At 38.5% G+C, this 23,053-nt stretch overlaps 2 protein-coding genes across 4 annotated transcripts in view; one reads left to right on the top strand and one right to left on the bottom strand.

The window, feature by feature from the left end:
• The window catches only part of NT5DC1 (5'-nucleotidase domain containing 1), a 94,302-nt gene that overhangs the window by 45,527 nt on the left and 25,722 nt on the right, over window positions 1–23,053 (bottom strand). The gene's annotated exons all lie outside the window — the stretch shown is intronic.
• On the top strand, window positions 13,564–22,865 carry COL10A1 (collagen type X alpha 1 chain). Of its 2 annotated transcripts, XM_087882692.1 has the most exons (3): window positions 13,564–13,636; window positions 14,133–14,295; window positions 20,490–22,865. In XM_087882692.1, exons 1-3 carry the CDS (start codon window positions 13,631–13,633, stop codon window positions 22,295–22,297), a joined length of 1,977 nt encoding a protein of 658 aa, XP_087738818.1. In that variant the 5' UTR covers window positions 13,564–13,630; the 3' UTR covers window positions 22,298–22,865. The 2 variants fall into 2 exon arrangements, with proteins under 2 accessions (XP_087738818.1, XP_034265093.2); XM_034409202.2 differs by lacking the exon at window positions 13,564–13,636 and having other exon boundaries at window positions 14,091–14,295.

Genomic DNA, 23,053 nt, shown 5'->3' with positions numbered 1-23,053 from the left:
CTTTCTCCTTGTACATAAATCTTTTGAACTTCTCTCCCCCCTATTGGTCTTCTATTTTTTTGTACTTCTGTACAAAATAAATACTCTGTAATTTTATTTTTTGATAAATATTTACAAATTAAAAATCAATATATTTTAACCCCTAGTGCCAAGAGATATGTAGCTACATAATAATTGATGCCAAATTGAATGGTATACATAGAGGTGTGCACAAACATAATTTTATTTTTTTAATCTATATAATTAATATTATCTAATATAAAATGTGCAATATAGAAGACAGACAGTATGAAATTAAACTATGTAAATAAATAAAAGCAGTAAAAGCAGAAAAACTTAGAATGCAGATTTTTTTTTCCTAAAAATTCATGCCATATGTATTTGTCAACCTCAGAGAAGTCTAAAGACTCTTTCCTAAATATTTTGGGAAACATTTTATATGCTTGGTGTTCAAGCAGCAATTATCCTTTTCAAAGAAGATTCTAAGCTAACTACAAAGGAACAAGGGAGATTTCAAGCTTGTTTCATCTCTAGAGATATACACACCTAAGGAAGGCTGACTAAGTGATAATCCTGATAATGTCTAAAGAGAAGGCCATGTTTTTGTTTTTTAAACCTTTCATCCGCATGTTTTCCTATTACTCAAGCATTATATTATACCCAAAGTTCCTTGCCCATTGAATCATACAATGTTTCAGGTATTCATTTTCCAAATCAATTTCAACAACATTTTATAGACCTTGGCAATAATGTGTTCCTTATAAGACACAGTACAATTTCAAATCCACTTTTTGCATTTTCAAACCTCGAACATTGTTTAATCTAATGGTCTGACCATTATTTCTTTTCTAAAAAGTGCTTCCTGGTGTGACATCAGGAAAATTTACACTGAACTATAATTTAAAAGAAAATTTCTACAAAATGATGTATCTACTGGTAGCATCTGATAAATTGGCAAAGATACATAAAGGTATTTCAAATGTATATTGGAAATTTAATTATAAAGAAGGAACTTTTTATCATCTTTGGTGAATTTGTGATAAAGCAAAGATATATTGGGGCCAGATTCATATTTTAATGCAGAAGATTCTTAAAATGAATATAAAATTAAAAGCAGAAGTTTTTCTTTTAGGATTCCTGGACAAGGAACTTGGAAAAAAATCTGGACCATTGTTGATATATTACGTTGCTGATATATTACCCACAAAAATGAAATGATGTATCAATCCTCACAATGAAAGAATGGATGGAAAAAGTGATGGATCTAACAGAAATGGCTAAATTAAGTGTTTTAATCAAAGAAAAGAACATATCCAATTTTGTTCGTACTTTTGAAACCGTGTCTAGACTTTGCGCTTGAGATAGAAAAAGGTGAAATTTTGACTTTGGGATTTGCTGAGTAGATTCATTTATAGAGAACAAATTTCTCACTTAGCAACATAAATTCTGGACTCAATCATTGTTATAAGTCGAGGACTACCTGTATTAAATACCTTTGAAAAGTCTATGTTACTTTCCTCACATTGCAAATGAGAGTTGGTGAAACTTTTAGTTTTATCTTTTGTTAATGAAAATCAATGGAAGTTAAAAATGAAGCCAGTCCAAATTCATCCATGACTTAAGTTGAACATAGTTCTGCACCGTGTTCCCTTAGATCAATGTGGTCTCTGGCAGGTTTTCAAAAATTTTAAACAATGTCACTCTTTTCATTATTATTATTTTGTTTGTTAAAAATATAGGGACATTTTATGAAAAATTGTTTTATGTTCATATCTAATAGGCTAAATATTGTCAGTTTTGAATATTATGTATCCAATACATAAATAATCTATGAATGCATCTATTTTAATATAGTAAGTATCAATAAATTTCACACAAACAAAATTCCATACAAACGAAAGATTTCTTGGGGTCCTCCATAATTTTTAAAAGTGGGAAGGGGCCCTGAGAGGAAAAGGTTTAAGAAACATGACATTAGACACGGCCTATATCTTCTTACATTTATTAAGAGACTATTTGGGAGATCCAAACGATAAAGGAAGGGGACATAGACACAATAGGAGCCTTGGTGGCGCAGCGGACTAAAGTGCTGTTAAGTACCACTTAGCTGCCAGCTGCCTGCAATTACTGCAAGTTCAAATCTCACCAGGCTCAAGGTTGACTCAGCCTTCCATCCTTCCGAGGTAGGTAAAATGAGGACCCGGATTGTGGGGGCAATAAGCTGACTTTGTATAAAAAAAGAACACCGTTTAGGGGGGCCCGAAAGCCCTACTAAGCAGGTATATACAAAAGTATGAAGGCTATTGCTTAACGCATTGTAAGCCGCCCTGAGTCTCCGGAGAAGGAGGCATATAAATCGAACCAACCAACCAACCAACCAATCAATAAATTCTCTTTACAACTTTCAGAAGTGATGAAGAGCTTACTTCTAAACTATGCAGCAATTCCATCAACGAATTCCAAATAACAAAACAGATATTTAACCTAGTATTTTTTACTTCATTACAACCCTCAGGTGTAATTACAAACAAAGAAGCAAGGCCATTCACTTCTATTTCATGGTAGAAAACATCATTTCCCTATGACTAGCATCTGAAATATGTTCAGTCTTCCAAATCTGAATTTTGGGTACAGAATTTGTTATTGTTTTATCATCTACCCCTGCTAGAATTGGATTTCACTAGCAAACTTCTTTTGAGAAATTTATTGGATGCAACTAGATAGTCCTCAACTTACAACAGTTCATTTAGTGATCATTCAAAGTTACAATGGCACTGAAAAAATTGTTCACATTTGCTGAATAATCGATCGATTCACTTAACAGCTGGAGTAATTTGCTTAACAATTGTGGCAAAAAAGGTCACAAAACAGGACAAAACTCACTTAATATCTGCCTTATTTAGCAATGGAAATTTTGGGTTTAATTGTAATCATAAATCAAGGACTTGCAAAATTATTATTGCAAAATAAAACCTATCACAATAATATCTATGCAGTACCGACCCAAATCCTGGCAGATACAGAGGGAAAATAAGCAATGGCATTCTAATGATGACATGTTTGTTTGCAGCCAATAACTGGTCATGTAAAATTTCTTCTCTTGCAAGGAAGTATGTTCTGCTAAAGAGAAGCATGTATCATCATGCTGAACAGCACCCTGGGATGCATTGGGATGCATTGGGGGAAAAAAGCCTCAGTCAGTTTCTGGCAAAATACTAGCGTTCAAAAAAATATTGTCATTTTTAGCTTAGCTTAGCTTAACTTAAAAAAAAACCCTTTAGCAAAGTAAATAAATACAGCGTCAAGAATAAACCTAACCTGATTTTGAAATACCAGAGATATAATAATAGTGCGAGCAGCTTTTCATGGGCTTTTAAACATGGTACGTCAATGCCAAGTGTTGATATATAAACAAACTTTGGCACATGTATTTCCATTGCACTTCTATTACCTCTTGACAGTTGCGTAAGTGGACGACAACCACTATGGTGAGAAAGTCAAGTCTTGGTTAGACAAACTAGAAGAAAAGCTAATCTTGCACTTTGCACTTTCCATGTTGTTTCCACTTTTGATGGACTACACTACATGGACGTGGAAGCGAAAGAGGGAAAGTACTGAGATTTGGTGGAAGATATAAAAATAAGAAATTGGAAGCAAGGATTTGCCTTTGCAAAACTCAACTAATTCAAAATGTTCTGTAGTTCATTTACAGTTTTTTTTAAAAAATAATATTTAAGGGGGAAAGGTAATTCAATATATCCAAAGAAAACATTCTTTTCATTCAAAAAAGTGGATACAATGTAAATATGACATATAAAGAAACGAACAAGTTTCAGAATGGTTAAAATACACTAAAACAGGGGTGTCAAGCTCACATTGCCACAGCGGCATCATGTGATATATCGGGACTTTCCCCCCTCTTCATTAAACTGGGCATGGGCGTGGCCAGCGTGTGACGCATCTGGCTCGCAGGTCGAGAGTTTGATGACCCTGCACTAAAATGTCAGGAAGAGCAACAGTAGTAGTAGAACTGAGAAACTCTATTGTGTCCACCAAAAATAAAAAGGAACAATATTAGTAACTCATTTAAACTAACAGAAATGTAGTTTTGAAAGATACTTCTGAAAGCTACCAGCTAGGGATAGATAAAGATGTTACTTAAATGTTGAAAGTGGAAATGGTAGTATCAAAGATGTTTTTACCATTTTGTGCATGTCAGCAAAAGCTACAGAATGAAAATTACAGAGCGTAAATTAAAAGTTTACTCTGTTAGGAACATGACTTTTTCTTTGCCTCCATCTTACAAAAAGCTATAAGTATATGTTTGAAAAGTAGTCTAGTTCACCTAAAGTTCTTAACAGATTTAGCTGGAAAAAATTGTTTGGCACTGAAAGTTGTCATCTAATATAAAGATGGTCATCCACATGTATTTTGTGGATTATCACTGTTGTATCTCTAATTACTTAGAAACCATAGTTTCATTGAGAATAATATTGCGTCCTGATCAGGTAGTCATCCTAAGAGGCTATAGACAGAGTGTAATGTACGCTGAAATATGAAATAAAATATAAAATAAATATGAAATATGAAATAAAAATGAAATAAATCAGTAATTGAAGCTCATCAGATAGCAGACATGAATTAATTGTTTCAGATGTCAAGTCCAATTCATTCCCATATGTGCAGATGCAAACAAAATATGCATCCATCTTACAAAATATAACAGTAATATGAATTTTACAGGGGAAATAATATTTTCTATAATACAAGGGAGTTCTTGAGAAGTGGGGAGGCAGATACAGGGCATTCAGTAAACACAGATCCTGGTTTTGAAAATACACAGATATTCCAAATCTATCCTGTTTTTTAAAAAAACACATTCAAACACTGATTTATTAGGCTAGAAAAGAAAAGAGCTAAAAACATTTTGTCAAATACCTGAGCACCTGTTTACACATGGGGTGTTCTTCATGAATCAGATGTTTGCTGGGGACAAGGTTGAAAGACATGAATGTTTCTATTCATGAACTTTGCTACCTGCTGAAAAAGTGCACTATGAGAAATAGCTCCACAACAGTGATGGAAGATTTCTCTTAATTATGTGGTTTTTGAGGAAATATCTTGAACCTTTTTACCTCCAAGGAGACTGGAATTAGCCATGACCTCTCCTATAGTTTCTAGTCAGGATGTCACTGGAGAACACACATCGAAGGAAAGCAAGATCCTCATTTAGAAATAAAGGGGGGGAAAGGCTATTTTTTGTTTGTGGATCAGCATAGTCATAAACCAATTTAACCAAATACTTATTTTACCACTTGGATGTATATACCCAGATTTCAGCGTCAAAAATAAAATTAGGGGAAGTAGGGCATTTAAAGGTAAGAAGAAAATTAATATTCGCTATCAGCTTATTCGCTTAAAAAAAACAAAGACAATCTACTTGACCATTTGTGTTTCAAAAACAGACTCTTTCCAATATTTGTTATTATGTGACTCACAGGAGTCTTTCTTTTTATACTGGAAAAGTTTCAAGCATTGCAGTTTCCACAAATCTCCATCTTCCACCCACCTTCTTTGCTCCTCATAAGAGAGAGAAGAGAACTAAAGGGTTTTGACAGATTGTGCTGGTCCTCAATCTCAACTGTGGTGCAGACAGAAAGAGAAATGGAAGTAAAGGAAGACAGATAGTAATCTGCAATTTGTGTCTTTGTTTTCTGTTGTCCCATCAACAGATCTATCTATGATGATGGTCAATTGATGAATTATCCATCCAAATGACTGCTAGGTGGCAGCAAAGAAGATTTTTCCATCTCTTGGCTGCCATCTTGAAGTCAGGATTCAGGCAGCAAAGATATAGCCAGTAGACAAGCATTCCTGAAGAGCTGGAGTTTGAAAACGGGATTTAGCTGTGGAAATCTATGTGAGAGCTTTACACTATCCAAGAACATAATATAAGGAGTGGAAGTGAGAACTCAGGACTTCTCTGGAAGCAGCAGCCAAAGGGAAAGGAATTCCCAACCATGCAGGCTACAGAAATACAAGAACTGAGTCCTTTCCATCACATGCCTTGAACCAAAGGCTGGTCAGTTTCAAGGCTTCACAGTCTCCAAGTTGACCAGCCCATTTAAACAAGAAACTCAAAAGTGGTTGTCTTTCCTGTAGACAAAAGAAGACTGAGTAAAAAGGGGGAAGTCCCACAGAAAACCTTCAAAACCTACTGGAGTCTTAAAATTCCTGCTCAGCGCATGTTTTTAGGACCCCTCTCTGGTGCACATCAATGTGCCCTGTATTGCTTGCATGCAATATCTTAAGGTGGGACAGTAAGGAAAACATCACTTCCAAAGTGTGGCACTTCAGGAGGATAATGAGACGCAGTATGAGGCATGTGCTCAGGGAACAATTAAAGCAATGTCCATACTGTATGGCAAAATGGCTGCATAGATTTGCCCGCGAAGAAGCAAGTGGCCTTGTCTTCCTTCTATATGTGGTGGCTATAACTGAATGTTGTTTAGTATTCTGCTGAAAGACTGAGATTATAGAGGGTATTAAAACTCATTTACTTTGTATCAACACAGGTTGTGTGTATAGAAACTAAATATGTGGACTTTTCATCCCAATTTAACTTCTCCACATGCAAAACATAATGATACAAATGTTGGTCATTTTCCAGGGGTTTAGAGCTCAAGATACAGAGGTCAAAATATTTTAAATGAAAAGTCATACAAGCAGATCTTAAATTACTGCCAGGGTCTATCAGTGTTGTGAAGAGTTAAGCCAAAATTCGGTTGGCATCAGTGGGCCCAAGTGGAACCAAGTCACAACCAGATCTTAATCTGAAAAATCAAGTATGGTACTGATTAAAAAATATCTTAATAGAAACAAAAATTACCCGTAGCAGGATAACTATCAATCAAGCCTATCAAAAGAAAGGATATTAGAAAGTAATCTAATTGTGATTCAAAAAAATTCCTAGGATTAATTCTAGTCTGACCATAAGGCAAGTGATGGAAGACATATTATTGGTCTTGGAGTCTTAGGGGTCAATGCTAGGATTAAAGCTTTCTGTTGTGATATCTTTTTACTATATTCTCTCCTGCTTACCTGATATTCTCAGCCTGAGCAACCGTGTGTATTCTATGGGAATGGAATAACAAATGAGTAGTGATGAAAATAGTAAAGCAGAAATGGGTCCAATCAGGCAGAACTCCTAATGAGGTCATCCTTCCTATTCTAGAAGCAGAATTTGGCACATCCTATTTTGGATTATGATGGCATCACAGGAAGAACCAACATCCAAAAGAATCTGTCTACCACGGTTAAACCCACCAGCTCTTCTATTCACATAAACTGATAAAAATATATATTTTAATTAAGCAGTTCTGTGTATATTTAGGAAACTAAGGACATTATTTACTTTTTAAATATAGAAATGTAGTGCATATGTTATTTAAACTAAAGCCTCAGCATCATAACTGGTTGCAGGTAAACAGATTCCAGAAAAACAGCTATGCTATTAGAAGTTGGATGGATGTAATAAAAATATCCTTACACTAAATAAAGTGCTATGATAAGGAATCACCCTAAATGACCACTCAAATTATGTGTTTAATGCCAAAAATTAACAAGTCTCTCTTTCTTTGTTAATGTTTGGTAAGAGCTTTGAATATAGGATGTAAATAATTATACTTCTTTTAATAAGTATTGCAGTGTAGGTTTTTTTCCCTCAGAAATCCCACTGAAGTTACTATATCCTGAATTTATTTTCAGGATTGAAGCCTTGCAGGGCATTCAATAGACTAATCAAAGAAAACATCAATATGTTAGAGCTGATACCAGTAAAATTAGATGGGATTGCATGATCATCAAGCAAAAGCACTATAGCTGCAATTTAAAATAAAAATGAGATATTTGAGACTTCACTTTATCCGTAACAGCAAGGTATTAATCAACATAGCACAAAGCTGCTATATTAGCTGGGTGTACGGAACTGTCTCTGAAGGTGACAATTCCGCCAGCTGGGATTCCCTACCGGGGCTTACGGCTATGCTATGGCTAGCAAAAAGATACTGATTATCAGGCACCCACAGAAGTTTGCATAGGTAGTCCTTATTTAGCGACCACAATTGAGATTGGCAATTCGATTGTTAAACAAAATGGTCACTAAGTGAAACCACAACTAAGCTTATGATCTTACTTTAGCTTTCCTTTGCTTTACAGCTCTGTGAAGGTAGTTAAGTATGAGAACTAGTTATAAAGTTAACTTTTTTCATCATCACTGTAACGTCAATACACAACACACACACACAACTGGCAAATTAACATTGTTAGGAAACTTTTAAAACTATCCAATATCTTCTCAGTGCTGGATAGGTTAGTGAATGAAATATATCATTTACAGCAGGGGTGTCAAACTCAAGGCTTGGGGGCCGGATGCGGCCTGCGGGATGCTTTGATCTGGCCTGCGGAGCTGCCTTGGAAACAGTGAATGACTGCCTCTGCCAGTGAAAATGGAGTTCTGGAGGGTCGCACATGGCCCTCTCTAGCTCTGTTTTCACTGGCAGAGGGTTGCAGGAGGCAGTCACAGCTGAAAATGGAGCTCGGCAGCCCGTTTTCTCTGGCAGAGTGCTCGGGCCGGCATAGTCGCCCCGGACATGAGTGACGTCAAGCTGGCCATGCCCACCCTGGCCACACCCACTCCAACCCCCCAAGGTCAAACATAACCCTGATGTGACCCTCAATGAAATTGAGTTTGACACCCCTGATCTACAGTATATATACTGCTCAAAAAAATAAAGGGAACACAAGCAGAAGACATCCGAGATCTGAATGAATGGAATAGCCTTATTAAATACTTTGTTCTTTACATACAGTAGTTTATACACTGCTCAAACAACTAAAGGGAACACAAAACTACTGTATGTAATGAACAAAGTATTTAATAAGGCTATTCATTCATTCAGATCTCGGATGTCTTCTGCTTGTGCTCCCTTTTCACTTAACGGATCATTAAAATGTTCCTTTGTCACATAGTATTTTCAACAGCTACCATGTTATGTCTAAATTAAACAAACTGCTCTGAAAAACAGCCCATAAATTATTTAAATCTAAATTTGTCGAGCCCAGCCCAGCCACGGCTCAACACATGAAGCATAAGGGGGAACATACGCATCGAGAACAAACCTCCTTATGAAGGATTGGGCACAGGGGTTGTAGGTTGAATGGGGGGGGGGGTGTCGTTTGCACCAAATCACTGGGGAAAGTAGCGCTGGACTGAAAAACGCCACGGGAGTAGTATTTGAATGGCTGAGATTCCTGGCACCAGCGGGTGACGCGGCAGTGGATGACAGAGAGGGAAAGGAATTGGAGGTAGCTGTTGCTTCTCCAATCAGCTGAGCAGTGCGTCTGAGGGTGGGGCGCGGGGCAGCATATTCAAAAGGCGCTGAGAGGCGGAAGCTCTCAGTGCCGACTTTGTACAGATAGTACTCGACTTCGACTGAGACCCGTTTGTAGCAGACTTGAATAAAACAAAGTCACTGGTGGCGCAATCTTGGCTTAGTGATTCAGCGGTTCCTAGCAGAAACGCAGCTGAGTGAGCCAAGAATTATCATAAATGAACATAAAACAGAAATTTAAATATGTGTAGATAATGCTATTAATATAAATGACATACTTTATAAAATAGGACAATAAATGCTGATTGTTTAAATAAAACCATAAAACATGACTTCTAAATTACTTAAATAGATAATAGAGTATGCTGCTGCACTGATGGAAGTTCAGCTGTCACTTGTGAATAAAGGAAGAAGTACTGGATAGCCACTTTCCCCTCTGAATACAGCTGCCAAGAAACACAACCGAAAGGTCCACTCACATTCATGTCCTAACTAACGAGCCACTACGAAACAAGAGTGCTGGATGAGTCAGATTCTGAGGTCATCCAAACTGGCAATTCCTATGTTAATCAGAGGTCCCGAGGACATCAATCTGGTCTGAATTGTGAAATTCCATTCCTGAGGTTTTGTGCTCCTTAGCTCTCAAGCATGTGGTCTATCACGATGGATCCTAAGAATGATGGGATAAACGATGAAAGAACCCAAATCACATCCACTTTACCCAGGGGTGAAATGTAAAATTGTACTACTGGTTCTGTGGGCATGGCTTGGTGGGGGGATAATGTGACTGGGTGGGCGTGGCCAACTTTTTTTTTTTTTTTAACTTTTCAAAGCATTTTTTCTAATGCTTTGAAAAGTCTCTGCCGATCAGGCAACTCAGCTGGGATCATCAGAGACTTTTCAAAGCCTTTTTTTAAACCACCTCTTCGGCCAAGAGGTTGCAGAAAAAAATGCTTTGAAAAGCCTCTGACGATCCCAGATGAGCCGCGCGATCATCAGAGGCTTTTTTTTTTACTTTTAAAAGCATTTTTTCGTCGGAAGAGGTTGTAGAAAAAATGCTTTTAAAAGTAAAAAAAAAAAAAAGCCTCTGATGATCGTGCGGCTCAGCTGGGCATGGCGGGGGGGGGGGGCACAGGGATTTTTGCTACCGGTTCTCCAAACCACCTGCCGCCATCGCTACCGGATCAGGTGATCCAGTCCAAACCGGGAGCATTTCACCCCTGACTTTACCTCAATTTTCCTTAAGCCCGATGTCTTGTATTCTATATGCAATGGTCAATAATCCCTACTGTTTCCTGCAGCTATTACTGGGAATTGGAGAAGTTTTAATCCAAGATATCCACAAAGCATCAGGTTACACTAAGGGTTTCCAAACTATTACGGGCAGGGAAAGGGCTAAGCTTGACATAATTAAAAATAAAAGATGATTTAAGAATACAATCTTGCCCTGCTTCCTAAATATAGATTTGTCAGATTTGTATTTTTGATCAAGTATTCAGGTAAGAAAAAGGGGAGAGGGAGTGCATTTTCTAAAACAAAAGTTATTACCAATCGCAAGCAGTAATACAAATAGTCCCATAATTCCCGTACAAACCTACAAAAGAACTACATTTATGTCAGGTACAAGACTCAATTCAGGATAGAAGGGGAAGAAATGAAGTCAACATGGGTCTGTGTACTTTTGTCTTGACTGAATGCATGTACACAGAAACTATTAAACTTTTTTCTGTTTTGTTTGCTGTGAGAAATCTGTCAGAAATTTTTGAAAATAAAAAGCAGGAACACATGAAGCATTGACAGACAGTCCCTTCAGCTGCTGTGGATACAGAGGCCAAGTGTAATTTCTGCATTTATGGCATGATGGTTCCAATGTATTATAAACAATAAATCACAGATCAAGATATTGAACAGACCCTTGATCCTTCAACAGGCCTCCACTCATGATCATAAATGGAACTTCTATCTACTTAGATCCATGCACCTAATATTCAGAGAATGGAATATGGAGATTACAGTTGGATTAAAGCACAGAGCAAAACTACAAATATGGCTTCTAGACAGGGGTGAAATCCAGCAGGTTCTAACAAGTTCTGGAGAACCGGTAGCGGAAATTTTGAGTAGTTCGGAGGACCCGGTTTGTGGGGGCAATAAGCTGACTTTGTATAAAATATACAAAAGTATGAAGGCTATTGCTTAACGCATTGTAAGCCGCCCTGAGTCTCTGGAGAAGGGCGGCATATAAAAATAAATAAAAATAAAATAAAATAAAACTGGCAAATACCACCTCTGGCTGGCCCCAGAGTGGGGAGGGAATGGAGATTTTGCAATATCCTTCCCCCAGGAGGGGAGGGAATGGAGATTTTGCAGTATCCTTCCCCTGGAGTGGGGTGGGAATGGAGATTTTGCAATATCCTTCCCCTGCCATGCCCACCAAGCCACACTCACAGAACCAGTAGGGAAAAATGTTGGATTTCACCCCTGCTTCTAGATAAGGTAGAGTAGGAAGCTGTTTCGAGTAAGATGACTTCCTGTGCTATTCATAGGCTGAACTACTGCATTTTTCAGAGTATAAGACGCACCTACCTTTTTTGGTGAGGAAAAGAAGAAAAAGAAATCTCCCTCTGCCTCTGAACAATTTTGCCTCCTTGCAGCAAACAGCCAACAGCCTGCTTTACTTTCATTTTCGTTTTCAGCATAGCTTGATTAGCACAAGGAAAACAGCCTGGAACACAGCCTTTTAAAAGTACTTATAGAATATCTATTGAGTTATGGAAAGCCAAACATTCAAAGGAACATGAGCCCACTTTCTCCATGGAAATGAAGGAGGCTGCTTTATCAAGCATGGATACATCATCATATGCATTAGGGCAGGACACAGTTACTTGAGTGTAGGATATAGTTACTAGGGCAGCATATTAAAAAGGGGCTCTATCAAATCTATTAGCAAAGCCATACCCTTCCTTCTCAAAGCATGAAAGAATCCGCTGATTCTTTCATATGGGAATGTGACATCCCAACACATGTACAAAATGCACGGATGCTTTGGCAAGTCAGTGCAGAGTTTGTGACATATCAGCATGATGCTCTTCTCCTCATTGTCCTCCCTGCTGCATGGCTATTTTAAAGGCTCTCCTTTGCTGGCTCTATTTCTATAAATGCACAATGCTTTGCTGACAGTCTCAGAGTCAGTATTATCTGTGCATGTGCATGCCTGCATTGATAGCCAGGGACAGTTTGAAAGAGGCTGTGTAAGCCTTTTAAAGAGTACTGCTAGTTAAATGCATCAATAAGGAGTGATTCACTTGTGCCAGCAGAGTTTCTGAAGTACTGTACCTCTTCCAAATACTTTATTTGATAAATAAATTATAAAATGCTTTATACAGTCTAATAGCTGCACCCTTCTGATTAAGTTTTTCTTCTCTTTCAATCACTGGGAATTTGGGGCGTGGAGAACTTATTCTGATGGAATGTGTCCCTTCCTATTTAAAAATATGTACGGAGCAAAAAAAAAATCCTCTAACAGAAAAGCAAGAAACTGCCTATTTCAATAGGATAAAACGAGTCCCTGTATTCCCACAATTCAATGCTAATGTTTTGCAATGCTCCCTTTTTAATGCATTTTTGAATGAATTACTAATAGGAGAATGGAGAAACAGGGGGAAAAACCTTTTTCTCAAAAATTTGGGGAAAGCAAACATGAAAATAGATGAGTTAGGCTTAGACAAACTACATTAAGGAAAACAAACTAATCTTTAAAGATTGGTGTAATCTTTATCATACCATATTTGCTGGGATTATCTGACAATCCCCCTCCCTCAAAATAATAATCTAGTCCTGGTATGGATTTTCCACTCTTTTCTTCTTTTGCTGCAGAGGAAGGAGAAATTTCAATCAAAACCCTAAGTGTTTTAAGGCACAGATACTTGCTGATGATAAGATACCAACCTCTTCTCAGTTTTAGTACAATTGAAGTAAATTCATGAATGGAGTTTAGCATCCCAAATAATAATAGAAACCCAACCTGACACAACATGTTTGGCCAAGAAAACTTTCCACCATAATTAGCATTTTCTTGGTTTGAAGGTGGAGCTACCACACAGTGCAACTTCATCACCGAAGGCACAAACAGTATAAATGACTCAGGATGTTCCTTGAAATAACAACTTCTGCTCTGCACACCTGTAGTAGAAGGACTCATGAGCCAAGACTGCTCCACTACACATTTGTAATTCTGCAACATGCTGGTATGCTACAATTCTATCTGGCTTGGCTTCCAAGACCTCTAAGTGGGACAGAAGCTTTTCATGTGCACACTAATGGCACTTGACAGTATTCTAATTACAGTTAGTACAGAAGGCTTACCTGTGCCTAAGTTGCTAACTGGGCTTGTTTTCTGAAACAGGAGGAGCCAGTGTCTGCTTTTGGAAACTTCAGGGGGATTATTTGGAGACAGGAATGGCAGCTTTGTAATTTTCTCCTCTTTTTCTTTCTGAATATATTTCCATACCATAAGGTTATTGTGCAGTTCATGTTGAACATGCAATAAAATATAAGTAGATTTCTGATGCTTAGTATTCCTACATTTTTTTAAAAATTATTTAAAGCCTGTACTCCAATGAGTTGCATTGAGTCAGAATGTTTATGTGTTTACTTCAACTTTGTAGGGATAGAAAGAATCCAAAGTTCAATTTTCCAAATATGTACACAAATGGTACTTTTTTTTTACTTCCTTCGATGAAGAGTGGATTTAGGAATATGAAGTTACACCTATCCTTTCTGTTGCTGCTGCTTTCCATGAACATAGTCTGGGGTGATGAACACTTTTATCCTGAACAACATCAGAGACAACCAAGTGCACCTATCAAAGGACCACCTTTTCTGCCTTTCAGCGTAAAAAATCCTGGTAAGTGGTATTTGCTTCTTAAAGTGAATTTGTTAAGAATGTTGGTGATAAGTGTTGATAAAGATACTTGCTATTCCATAAGAGACAAAAGGTATTGTTTTTTTAAAAGGTAAACTACTCTTGTTCTTTTTAAGATACTTACCTCAATTATCACCATAAAACTGAATACAGAGGAATAACTGCAGCGAAATAACATATAGGACATTAAACGTTTGAATGCTCTGTCTAAAAACTTTTCAGGACCATGCATAGAAAACTAGATTGTTAAGAAAATCACTTTGATATGCTATCTTTCCATGAGAAAAATTTCTATTATAAGAAACTGTTTAAATATACATGCCACCAAATATTTTAAAGTAGTTCATCCCAGAGAGGGGAGATTGTGTGGTTTTTCAAAACTCACTATTTTATTTATTAGACTTTCACTCCACCTTTATTACATTATAAGTAACTCAAGGCGGTGAACATACCTAATATTCCTTCTTCCTCCCCATTTTTCTACAACAACCCTATGAGGTCGACTGAGCTTAGAGAGAGAAACTGGCCCAAAATCACCTAGCCAGCTTTCATGCCTAAAGAACTAGAATTCCCAGTATGCTGGTTTCTAGACCAGAAGCTTTACCACTACAAAAAAATGGCTCTTCAGTTTTATGATCAGATGTTCATATGTTGCACTGATGAAGGACTAGAAAGCAACACAGAACATATTCTAAGGCTTTCTAATTGTGATTTTAAAACATCTTCTCCAGACTATACTTTTGCGGTTTAATGTTCAAAAGGTTCAAGGCAGAACAGGGGAAACGCCAACTGAAAACAATTTTTCACTTCCTTCCTTTCTCATAACCTAGCGATTACAATATAAAAGATGTACCAACAGCAACAAGTGCATGAAAATACAATCAGTAGCACCTATCACTAAAACTAAGTTCTGAGATTTCTCGCAATGATTTTGTTATCCATCCCACTTCAAAAGAGCAGCTAATAATAAAATGGAAAATAAGATAATTTTCTTAGCGTTGATACTAAGGTTTTAAGCAAAAGTTCAATATATATATTTTCCAGTTCAAATCTTTATTGTCAGTGCACAACAAATGTACAATGAGATTGGCTGAGCTCCCTCAGTGCGAGCCCACCCCAACACAACACAACTCAGTGAAGACAGAAAATCCCAAACCCAATAAATCATATTAACAAAAAAAACCCTAGTCTTATTGCACCAGTGTGAACATGTTACACATTGTGCTGGCCCTCATACTACATAGTTATGATGTTATTTCTCATTCAGAAGTCTGACAGCCCATGGATAAAAACTGTTCTTCAGCTTGTTTGTGTGGCTGGCTATACTTCTATATCTCCTTCCCGATGGTAAGAGAGTAAAGAAGTGATGACCAGGGTGAGAGTCGTCCCTGTAAGAGTTACAGAGCTTCTTCTCTGTAAAACAGGTTCATTGACAGCCACAGAATATCTAATGTGACCGCTAGGTGGTCAACCTTCTAGAAAACTAATAGACAGCCTGTGGAACTTCAAAGGATGGTGAATTGCAAGTCTCTGGATTTAATGGAAGCTGAAGGTCAACAATATTCGGCAACCTACCATACAGACTTCTCTATTGTCCTGTCCTGACATTCATGCATGGATTTAGCTTTCCATTCATTTAGGTAATGCTATTTAGGAAGTGAGTTTACAAAGGAATCCAAGAGGATTTAATTTGAATGCAAAATCCAAGCACTTCATTCAGTTCAGTGGAAATATAATCTTGTTAATGAGAGGTTACTGCGATGCTGAAATTTCACATTTCACCATAGTAACAGGAATATCAGACATGAAATCTTTATTTTTTTCTGAAAAAGTTCCAAATTCAGGTTTCATTATATGTTCTAATTTTGATGGAGAAATTCATTTCTTAGATAGATCAGGGTAGGAAGGAGTTGCATAAATCAAATAAATAGTTCCATCATCACAATCATCACAACCACCTTAGGTGGGGTACTTGTAGCTCTCTGGATAAATCCCTTACAATGTTTATTCTTCCTTGCCATTATACCATGTTAACTGAAGACACTAAGAATTGTAGCGTCTAGAGGATGCTAAATAATATGGCAGACTTAAAAGAAAGGAACTTTTCTGAAATATCCAGTAGTGAAATTACAGAACACAAAGTATTTAAAAAGTTTTTAAATTACAGGCAATTCTCAGATTTCTTTGTAGGATGCTATGAAGATTTTTGTTCAGATTCTTAAACTGCAATTCCATACTGACTCTTCCGTACTCTTGCCATTTTAAGGGAATTAAAGCTTAAAACAAATTGTTAAGGTTTAAACATAAGCATTTCTAATGTGGTTAGGCAGGAGTCTACTTTGGAAGCATGAAGGTTGAGAAAGTGATGCACAACCCTTTGCCTGAAAACCATGCCTTGCTTGAGTTAATAATTGTCTATCCCACTGGCAGGGGGAAATGAGAATGCATCACGCCAGAATGCTGATTAGGGAAATCTGGGAGTTGAAGTCCACCCATTTTAACGTTGCCAAGTTTGAAAAACATGAACTACAGCATGACAAGGAGGGTGAGGATCGCCCATTGCAGCTCCTCTCAGCATAGCACCAATCTCAAGGAAGCCTCAATTTCTCAAGTGGGGAGGAGTCAACAGTGACTCCTCCCATAGAGGTGTGTTTCTCCTCTGCTGGCAAAGATTTGCTCCTGTCTGCTAGAGACAGCAGGACTTAATCTAGAGAGCTTAAATTAAAGGAGCATGAATTTCAGTTTAATATTATTTGGGATGCTTCTAACTGAGATACTCAATTCCTTTCTAAAGGAAGTAGCAGTTTTTACTGCCTGAGCATCTGATACTATATTACTACAAAGCTATGTGAACAGGGCTGATACTCAGGAATTGGTTGCATCCTGAAACAACATTCCCAGTAATGTAACGTAAGTAATGTTAAAATCAGTTTTCAAGTTCTAAATCAGGGGTATCCAACCTTGGCAACTTTAGGTTTGTGGATTTCAATTCCCAGAATTTCCCAATATGGTTGGCTAGGGAATTCTGGGAATTGAAGTCCACAGATTTTAAAGCTGTCAAGATTAGACACCTCTGTTCTAGATGCTAGGTATCCTACTGAGCTTTATTGCTTTTTTAATATTTGTGGATATGCTAAATTTGGACATAGGAAAATTTTTAACCTGTTCAATGAAGTATTGATAGTCATATTATAATGTTCATAGATTCATGGGATTTTTTTGTGCAGCTCCTGGAAATAATTTTCACAAGGCATATTTAGATACAAGTTAAAATAAGACCAAATAGATTTCCTAAATGCACAAAAAGGTAAACCTATCTCCTTAAAAATACTTATTTAAGACTAGCAAGAACGGATTAGCTCTTCCCGATGCCCAACTGACAAAGATGTGAAAAATGTGTATGCGGCTTTGCTATTTTGTAGTAAGCTCAAAGAAGATTTATCAAGAGAATACATCTTAGTCATTGTAGGGCTATGCTCTTCCCAACATAAATACTGAAGCAATTACACAAACCCCTTAAAACATCTACAAACGTTTACACCATAAATCATTTTACTTACTTGGTTTGTTATTGCTGCTCCCTTATGTTAGGTTTGCCAAACATGATTCCAGTATTCTGGAGAAGTCTCCGGCAAAACATTTGCTCAAAACTTTCCATGGTATCCAAACAGATGCCTTCGCTAAAGTTTTTTAGTAGTTCTTTTCTTTTAGGAAAGTTCTTTCTGTTAACATTTGAAATTGTGCATAACTTCATACCCAACCTGAAACTTTCCATGTCTGTTAAGATGACAACTCCCAGAATTCTAGTGACTATAAATTTTGGACATTAATCCAATAACACAGAAGGCATCTGGTTGGGAAAGCTGGTATAAATTATGAAAAATGTAATAGAATCTTGAGATCAAATCTATTTAATACACACACACATAAACTTGATACATACATATATGATGTATGTTGATGAAGTCTGTATTTATGTCCACAGATTCTGAAATACAGATTATGTATTTCTCTGCAAAGACACATTCCATTTTTTTCTACGGCTTATACATGGTTGCATGGCTCCCTCTACTGGTTTTAAAAATACCAAAAAACCTGCATTAATATTAGAAACTTAAACATAAACATATTGAAGTTCCTGTTCCAAAACCACATAAGAGTAGTCCATTCTGAATTTTTTTCTCTCTTTTAAATAATAGAATAAAATTTTCAGAGGCTGCATTAAAATACAAGGATCATGTTCAACTCACTGAATACCACTTTCAGCAAAGGTGACATAGGCCTTTGGGTCACTTATTCTCTATCAGACCCGCCCATCTCACAGGGTTCTTGTCGGGAAAATAGGACAAGGGAAATGTGAACATTACATTCACAACCTGATTGCATCTAGTAAATAAATACATAAATAATAATATGTGCACTTTTGCTTTCAACTGAGCTTTGCAAATGAACTTCAACAAGATTACTCTCCTAGAATTGGCTCTGCCCTTCAGCAGAATGTTTCTATTGCTGGAGAAGAAAGGATGGTGGATTGGATCTCAGAAATTCTTGGACAACCGACACATTAACCAGTCTGTCCCTGTCTTTATTCTGGCTGAACCACATCCCTTTCCTTTCTTCCTGGTGGAAATATCATGGCGAACCAAGTATAGGTAGTCCTCGAGTTACGACCGTAAAGGAGCCTGCCCATCACAGTCGCAACTTGCGACAGTCCATTTTATGATCTTTGTGTGGCAGTCTTTATGTAAATCACCATGGGCATTAAGCAAATCAACAGTTCACTAGGGGTGCAATTATTGCTGAAAGCCAGAATAAATTTAATAAATAAAGGCCGGTTTTAGTCAAAACCATCGTTAAAATTTGGTCATATGGTAGCAGGATGCTGCAAACGGCCGTAAATGCGGCCTGGTTGTCAGGCGTCTGAAGTACAGTCACATCACTGCACAGAAGGGTGACTGTCAGATTTTTTAATCTGGATTGTAAGTATTCCTCTAGGTACGTTTGTGAACATCAAACAATCGCTAAGTGACCAGTCGTACTTTGAGGACTACCTATGTGGGAATAAAGATAATCTTTTCATATCAGGTGCCATATGCTACATAAATAAATCATATCAGGCAATTAATTCTCCTGAGACACTGCTACACTAATTTGTTGTGCCCAGGTTTCGTATGATTTAACTTCTCCAATTAAAGAGATTATAATCATTCACACAATCAAGGTGCTTGTGAAACTTGCCTTCTTTCTCTATATCAGAAAAATGTAGGCAGGTTTAGAAGAAACAGAGACTCAGGCTATTACACTTTCTCTGCTTCAATGAATCTGACTCCAAATGTCTCAAGTGCAAAAAAAAAAATGTGCTCATCAAGCATCTAAGGAACACGACATCAGTGGCCGACAAATGCTTTACCAACAGATCTGTGTTGTTTTATCACAAAGATGAATTTTACTGTAGAGATTTTCTTTCCTATGAGAAAATACTACAGGCTCCAAAATACAAACAGTCCATTAAAATCATGAACAGGGAGCAACCCTCAGCCTTTGCCACATCTTAAACATTTTGAAATTTCATGCACATTGAAGCCAATGAGTTTCTTTCAGCTTATTTTCATGGAACCTTCATTAAACCTTCACTATTTAGCCTTTTTTTTTTTTGCTAGCTACCCTGTTTCCCCCAAAATAAGACATCCCCTGATAATAAGCCCGATCGGGCTTTTGAGCGCATGGCAATAAGGCCAAGCGCTTATTTCAGGGTTCCAAAAAATGTAAGACAGGGTCTTATTTTCGGGGAAACACGGTATCAGTGCAACTGCGCTTTTGTTTTTTAAGGTCAAAAATTATTCAAGCTTCCATCCTTCCTTCCCTCCCCCCCCCCAAATGACTCAATATGACATGTAAACAAACCATCATATTGTTATAAGAAATGACTGTAACTGAGCTATGTCTTAAGTGGCATAGGGTTTTTTTTAAATAGACGTTATTAAAAAATAACAAGTGTTTGAAGTCAGTAAAATGAGGACCCAGATTGTTGGGGCCAATATGCTGACTCTGTACACCACTTAAGAGAGGGCTGTAAAGCACTGTGAAGCGATATATAAAGTCTAAGTGCTGTTGCTACTTGTCCTTCTGAATCATTTAATCCCTATAGGATGTTAACTGTCTTAATGCTGGTTTAGTTTCACAGGCAAGGGGAGAACAAGGTCCACAAGGCCCGCCAGGCCCCCCTGGCCCCAGAGGCTACCCAGGATCACCAGGAGAACCAGGAAAACCAAGCTATGGAAGTCAAGGGCCTCCAGGACCTCCAGGACCCCCAGGACTTTCAGCGGCGGGAAAGCCAGGAACCGCAGGCTTTCCAGGAAGACCGGGAGACAAAGGACACCCTGGTGAAAAAGGAAGCATGGGGCCTGCTGGTCTTCCAGGGCCAAAGGGTCCCCCTGGAGCTCCTGGTCCTGTGGGAATTTCGATGGCGGGGAAACAAGGGCTCCCAGGACCCCAAGGAGTAAGAGGCATCCCTGGGGAAAAAGGTGTTCCAGGCGCTCCTGGTATTAAAGGGCAAAGGGGAGAAAATGGGCATGGGGTTCCAGGTCGCCCAGGGGAGAAAGGCCTGCCAGGGCCACAGGGGCCTCCAGGACAAGCAGGGATAGGAAGGCCTGGGGAAAGGGGGTTTCCGGGGCAGCCAGGTGTTAAAGGGGACAAGGGTTTACCAGGCTTACCAGGCCCAGTTGGACTTCCAGGTCCCCAAGGCTCTCCCGGGAAACCTGGAATGCCTGGAAAAGGACACCCTGGGTCAAGTGGGTCACCTGGCCTTGCAGGAACCCCTGGGGCAAAAGGACCTCCAGGTCCTCCAGGCTCAACTGGGCCCTCTGGTCTCCCAGGATTTGGAAAACCAGGATTGCCAGGGATGAAGGGAAACAGGGGGCCTGAAGGACTCCCTGGTAGTCCAGGAGCTAAGGGAGAACAAGGCCCAGCTGGTATCCCTGGGAGACCTGGACCAGGTGGGCCACCAGGGGAAGCAGGTTCTCGAGGGCTAAGAGGTGCCACTGGCGCAAGTGGCAGACCTGGGCTCAAAGGGGAAAGAGGCCCAACTGGTCCATCAGGATTCCCAGGGATTAAGGGAGAAAGAGGCTTGCCAGGATTGGAAGGCAGATCAGGGAAGCCAGGGTTTCCTGGATCCAAGGGCCATCCAGGTGCGGCAGGATTTAAAGGAGATCTAGGCCCCACTGGGCCAACTGGTTTACCTGGACCAATGGGCTCACCAGGACCCAAAGGTGCAGCAGGAATCAGTGGTGGGCCAGGCTCTAGAGGATCACCTGGTACACCTGGTATAAGGGGACCAGTTGGTCCTCCAGGTATTCCAGGACTCCCTGGAGGCAAAGGGGACCCAGGTGCACCGGGATTACCAGGTCCAGCTGGAATTTCATCGAAAGGCACAGATGGACCTATGGGACCACCTGGTCCACCAGGTTCCAAAGGCCATCCTGGAGAGCCTGGATTGCCAGGCCCTCCAGGCCCCCCTGGTCCTTCAGGGCAAGCCCTGGCAGGAGTGCCAGTTATAAAATCTGGTGCAACTCAAGGTCTCACTGGCAGGCCGGTGTCCGCTTTCACTGCCATTCTCTCCAAAGCTTACCCTGCATCTGCTACTCCTATCCGATTTGACATAATTTTGTACAACAAGCAACAACACTATGACCCCAGATCAGGCATCTTCACCTGTAGGATACCAGGGCTTTATTACTTCGCTTATCATGTCCATGTCAAAGGCACACATGTTTGGGTTGGCCTGTACAAGAATGGCTCACCCATCATGTACACATTTGATGAGTACAAGAAAGGATACCTTGATCAGGCTTCTGGAAGTGCTGTTGTTGATCTCATGGAAAATGATCAAGTTTGGTTACAGCTGCCCAACAATGACACAAATGGCCTTTACTCTTCAGAGTATGTCCATTCCTCCTTCTCAGGTTTCTTATTTGCACAAATGTAATATTTAGCATAACAGAAAAATGCATCCAGGTATATGTGTGTGTATTTCTACATATACAACGGAATTAACAAAATTACACCAAATACAACAATATTTTTCTAAAGTTCATAATGCATATGAATTAAAAAAAAATTAAAAAATTATTCACAAGGTACAATCACACTGTATGGCAACACTGAGACATGCATTTTACTTGCCCACATACTGAAAAGCTAATTAAGATTATTTCTACCAAGATTATTCCTCCCCCAAAAGGGCCCCACTATCAAAACCTCCTTTCATAGATATGTAATGCCATCAAAACAAACAAATGTGCATAGTTTTAAAAAACCAGAATAAGAAAACACAAGAAATGCAATATGCTGTGTTAATTCTATAACTCTAAACATTTTCAGTGAAATATTAGCTTCACAAAATGAATCAACTTGGTTCGATGGTACCCCAGGTGAGCATACAAAGTGGTAATTATGTCCAAATGCGCAGGTACTAGTAATGGCTGATCATGAGTACTGTAGGTATATTTATTGCTAAATTGACAGTATTATAATCCTCATAAAATATTTCAATATTACCCTTTACAGAATGATGTCTGTTTACATACAACATTCAGAGAACAATACAACTACAGCTAAGAAAATATTTAAAATGTTAAAACATTTACCTTATGGAGTGTGAATAGTTATTACTATACTAATTGTACCACTGTGCAGTCTACATTTCATCCCACGGCCACCTCTTGATTCCGAACCATTTGTA

This window comes from Pantherophis guttatus, chromosome 1, assembly GCF_059756535.1.
Source record: "Pantherophis guttatus breed Tessera chromosome 1, ASM5975653v1, whole genome shotgun sequence".
Taxonomy (NCBI): domain Eukaryota; kingdom Metazoa; phylum Chordata; class Lepidosauria; order Squamata; family Colubridae; genus Pantherophis; species Pantherophis guttatus.
The sequence above is the reverse complement of the archived record's forward strand: the minus strand, read 5'-3'. Positions and strand labels throughout refer to the sequence as shown.

What these genes read in the sequence shown, in the direction of transcription:
- COL10A1 (XM_034409202.2), top strand. Translation starts at nt 14,091, where the DNA reads ATGTACACAAATGGTACTTTTTTTTTACTTCCTTCGATGAAGAGTGGA. An exon ending in TTTCAGCGTAAAAAATCCTG is followed by an intron (nt 14,296 to 20,489) that starts GTAAGTGGTATT and finishes ATGCTGGTTTAG; the next exon opens with TTTCACAGGCAAGGGGAGAA.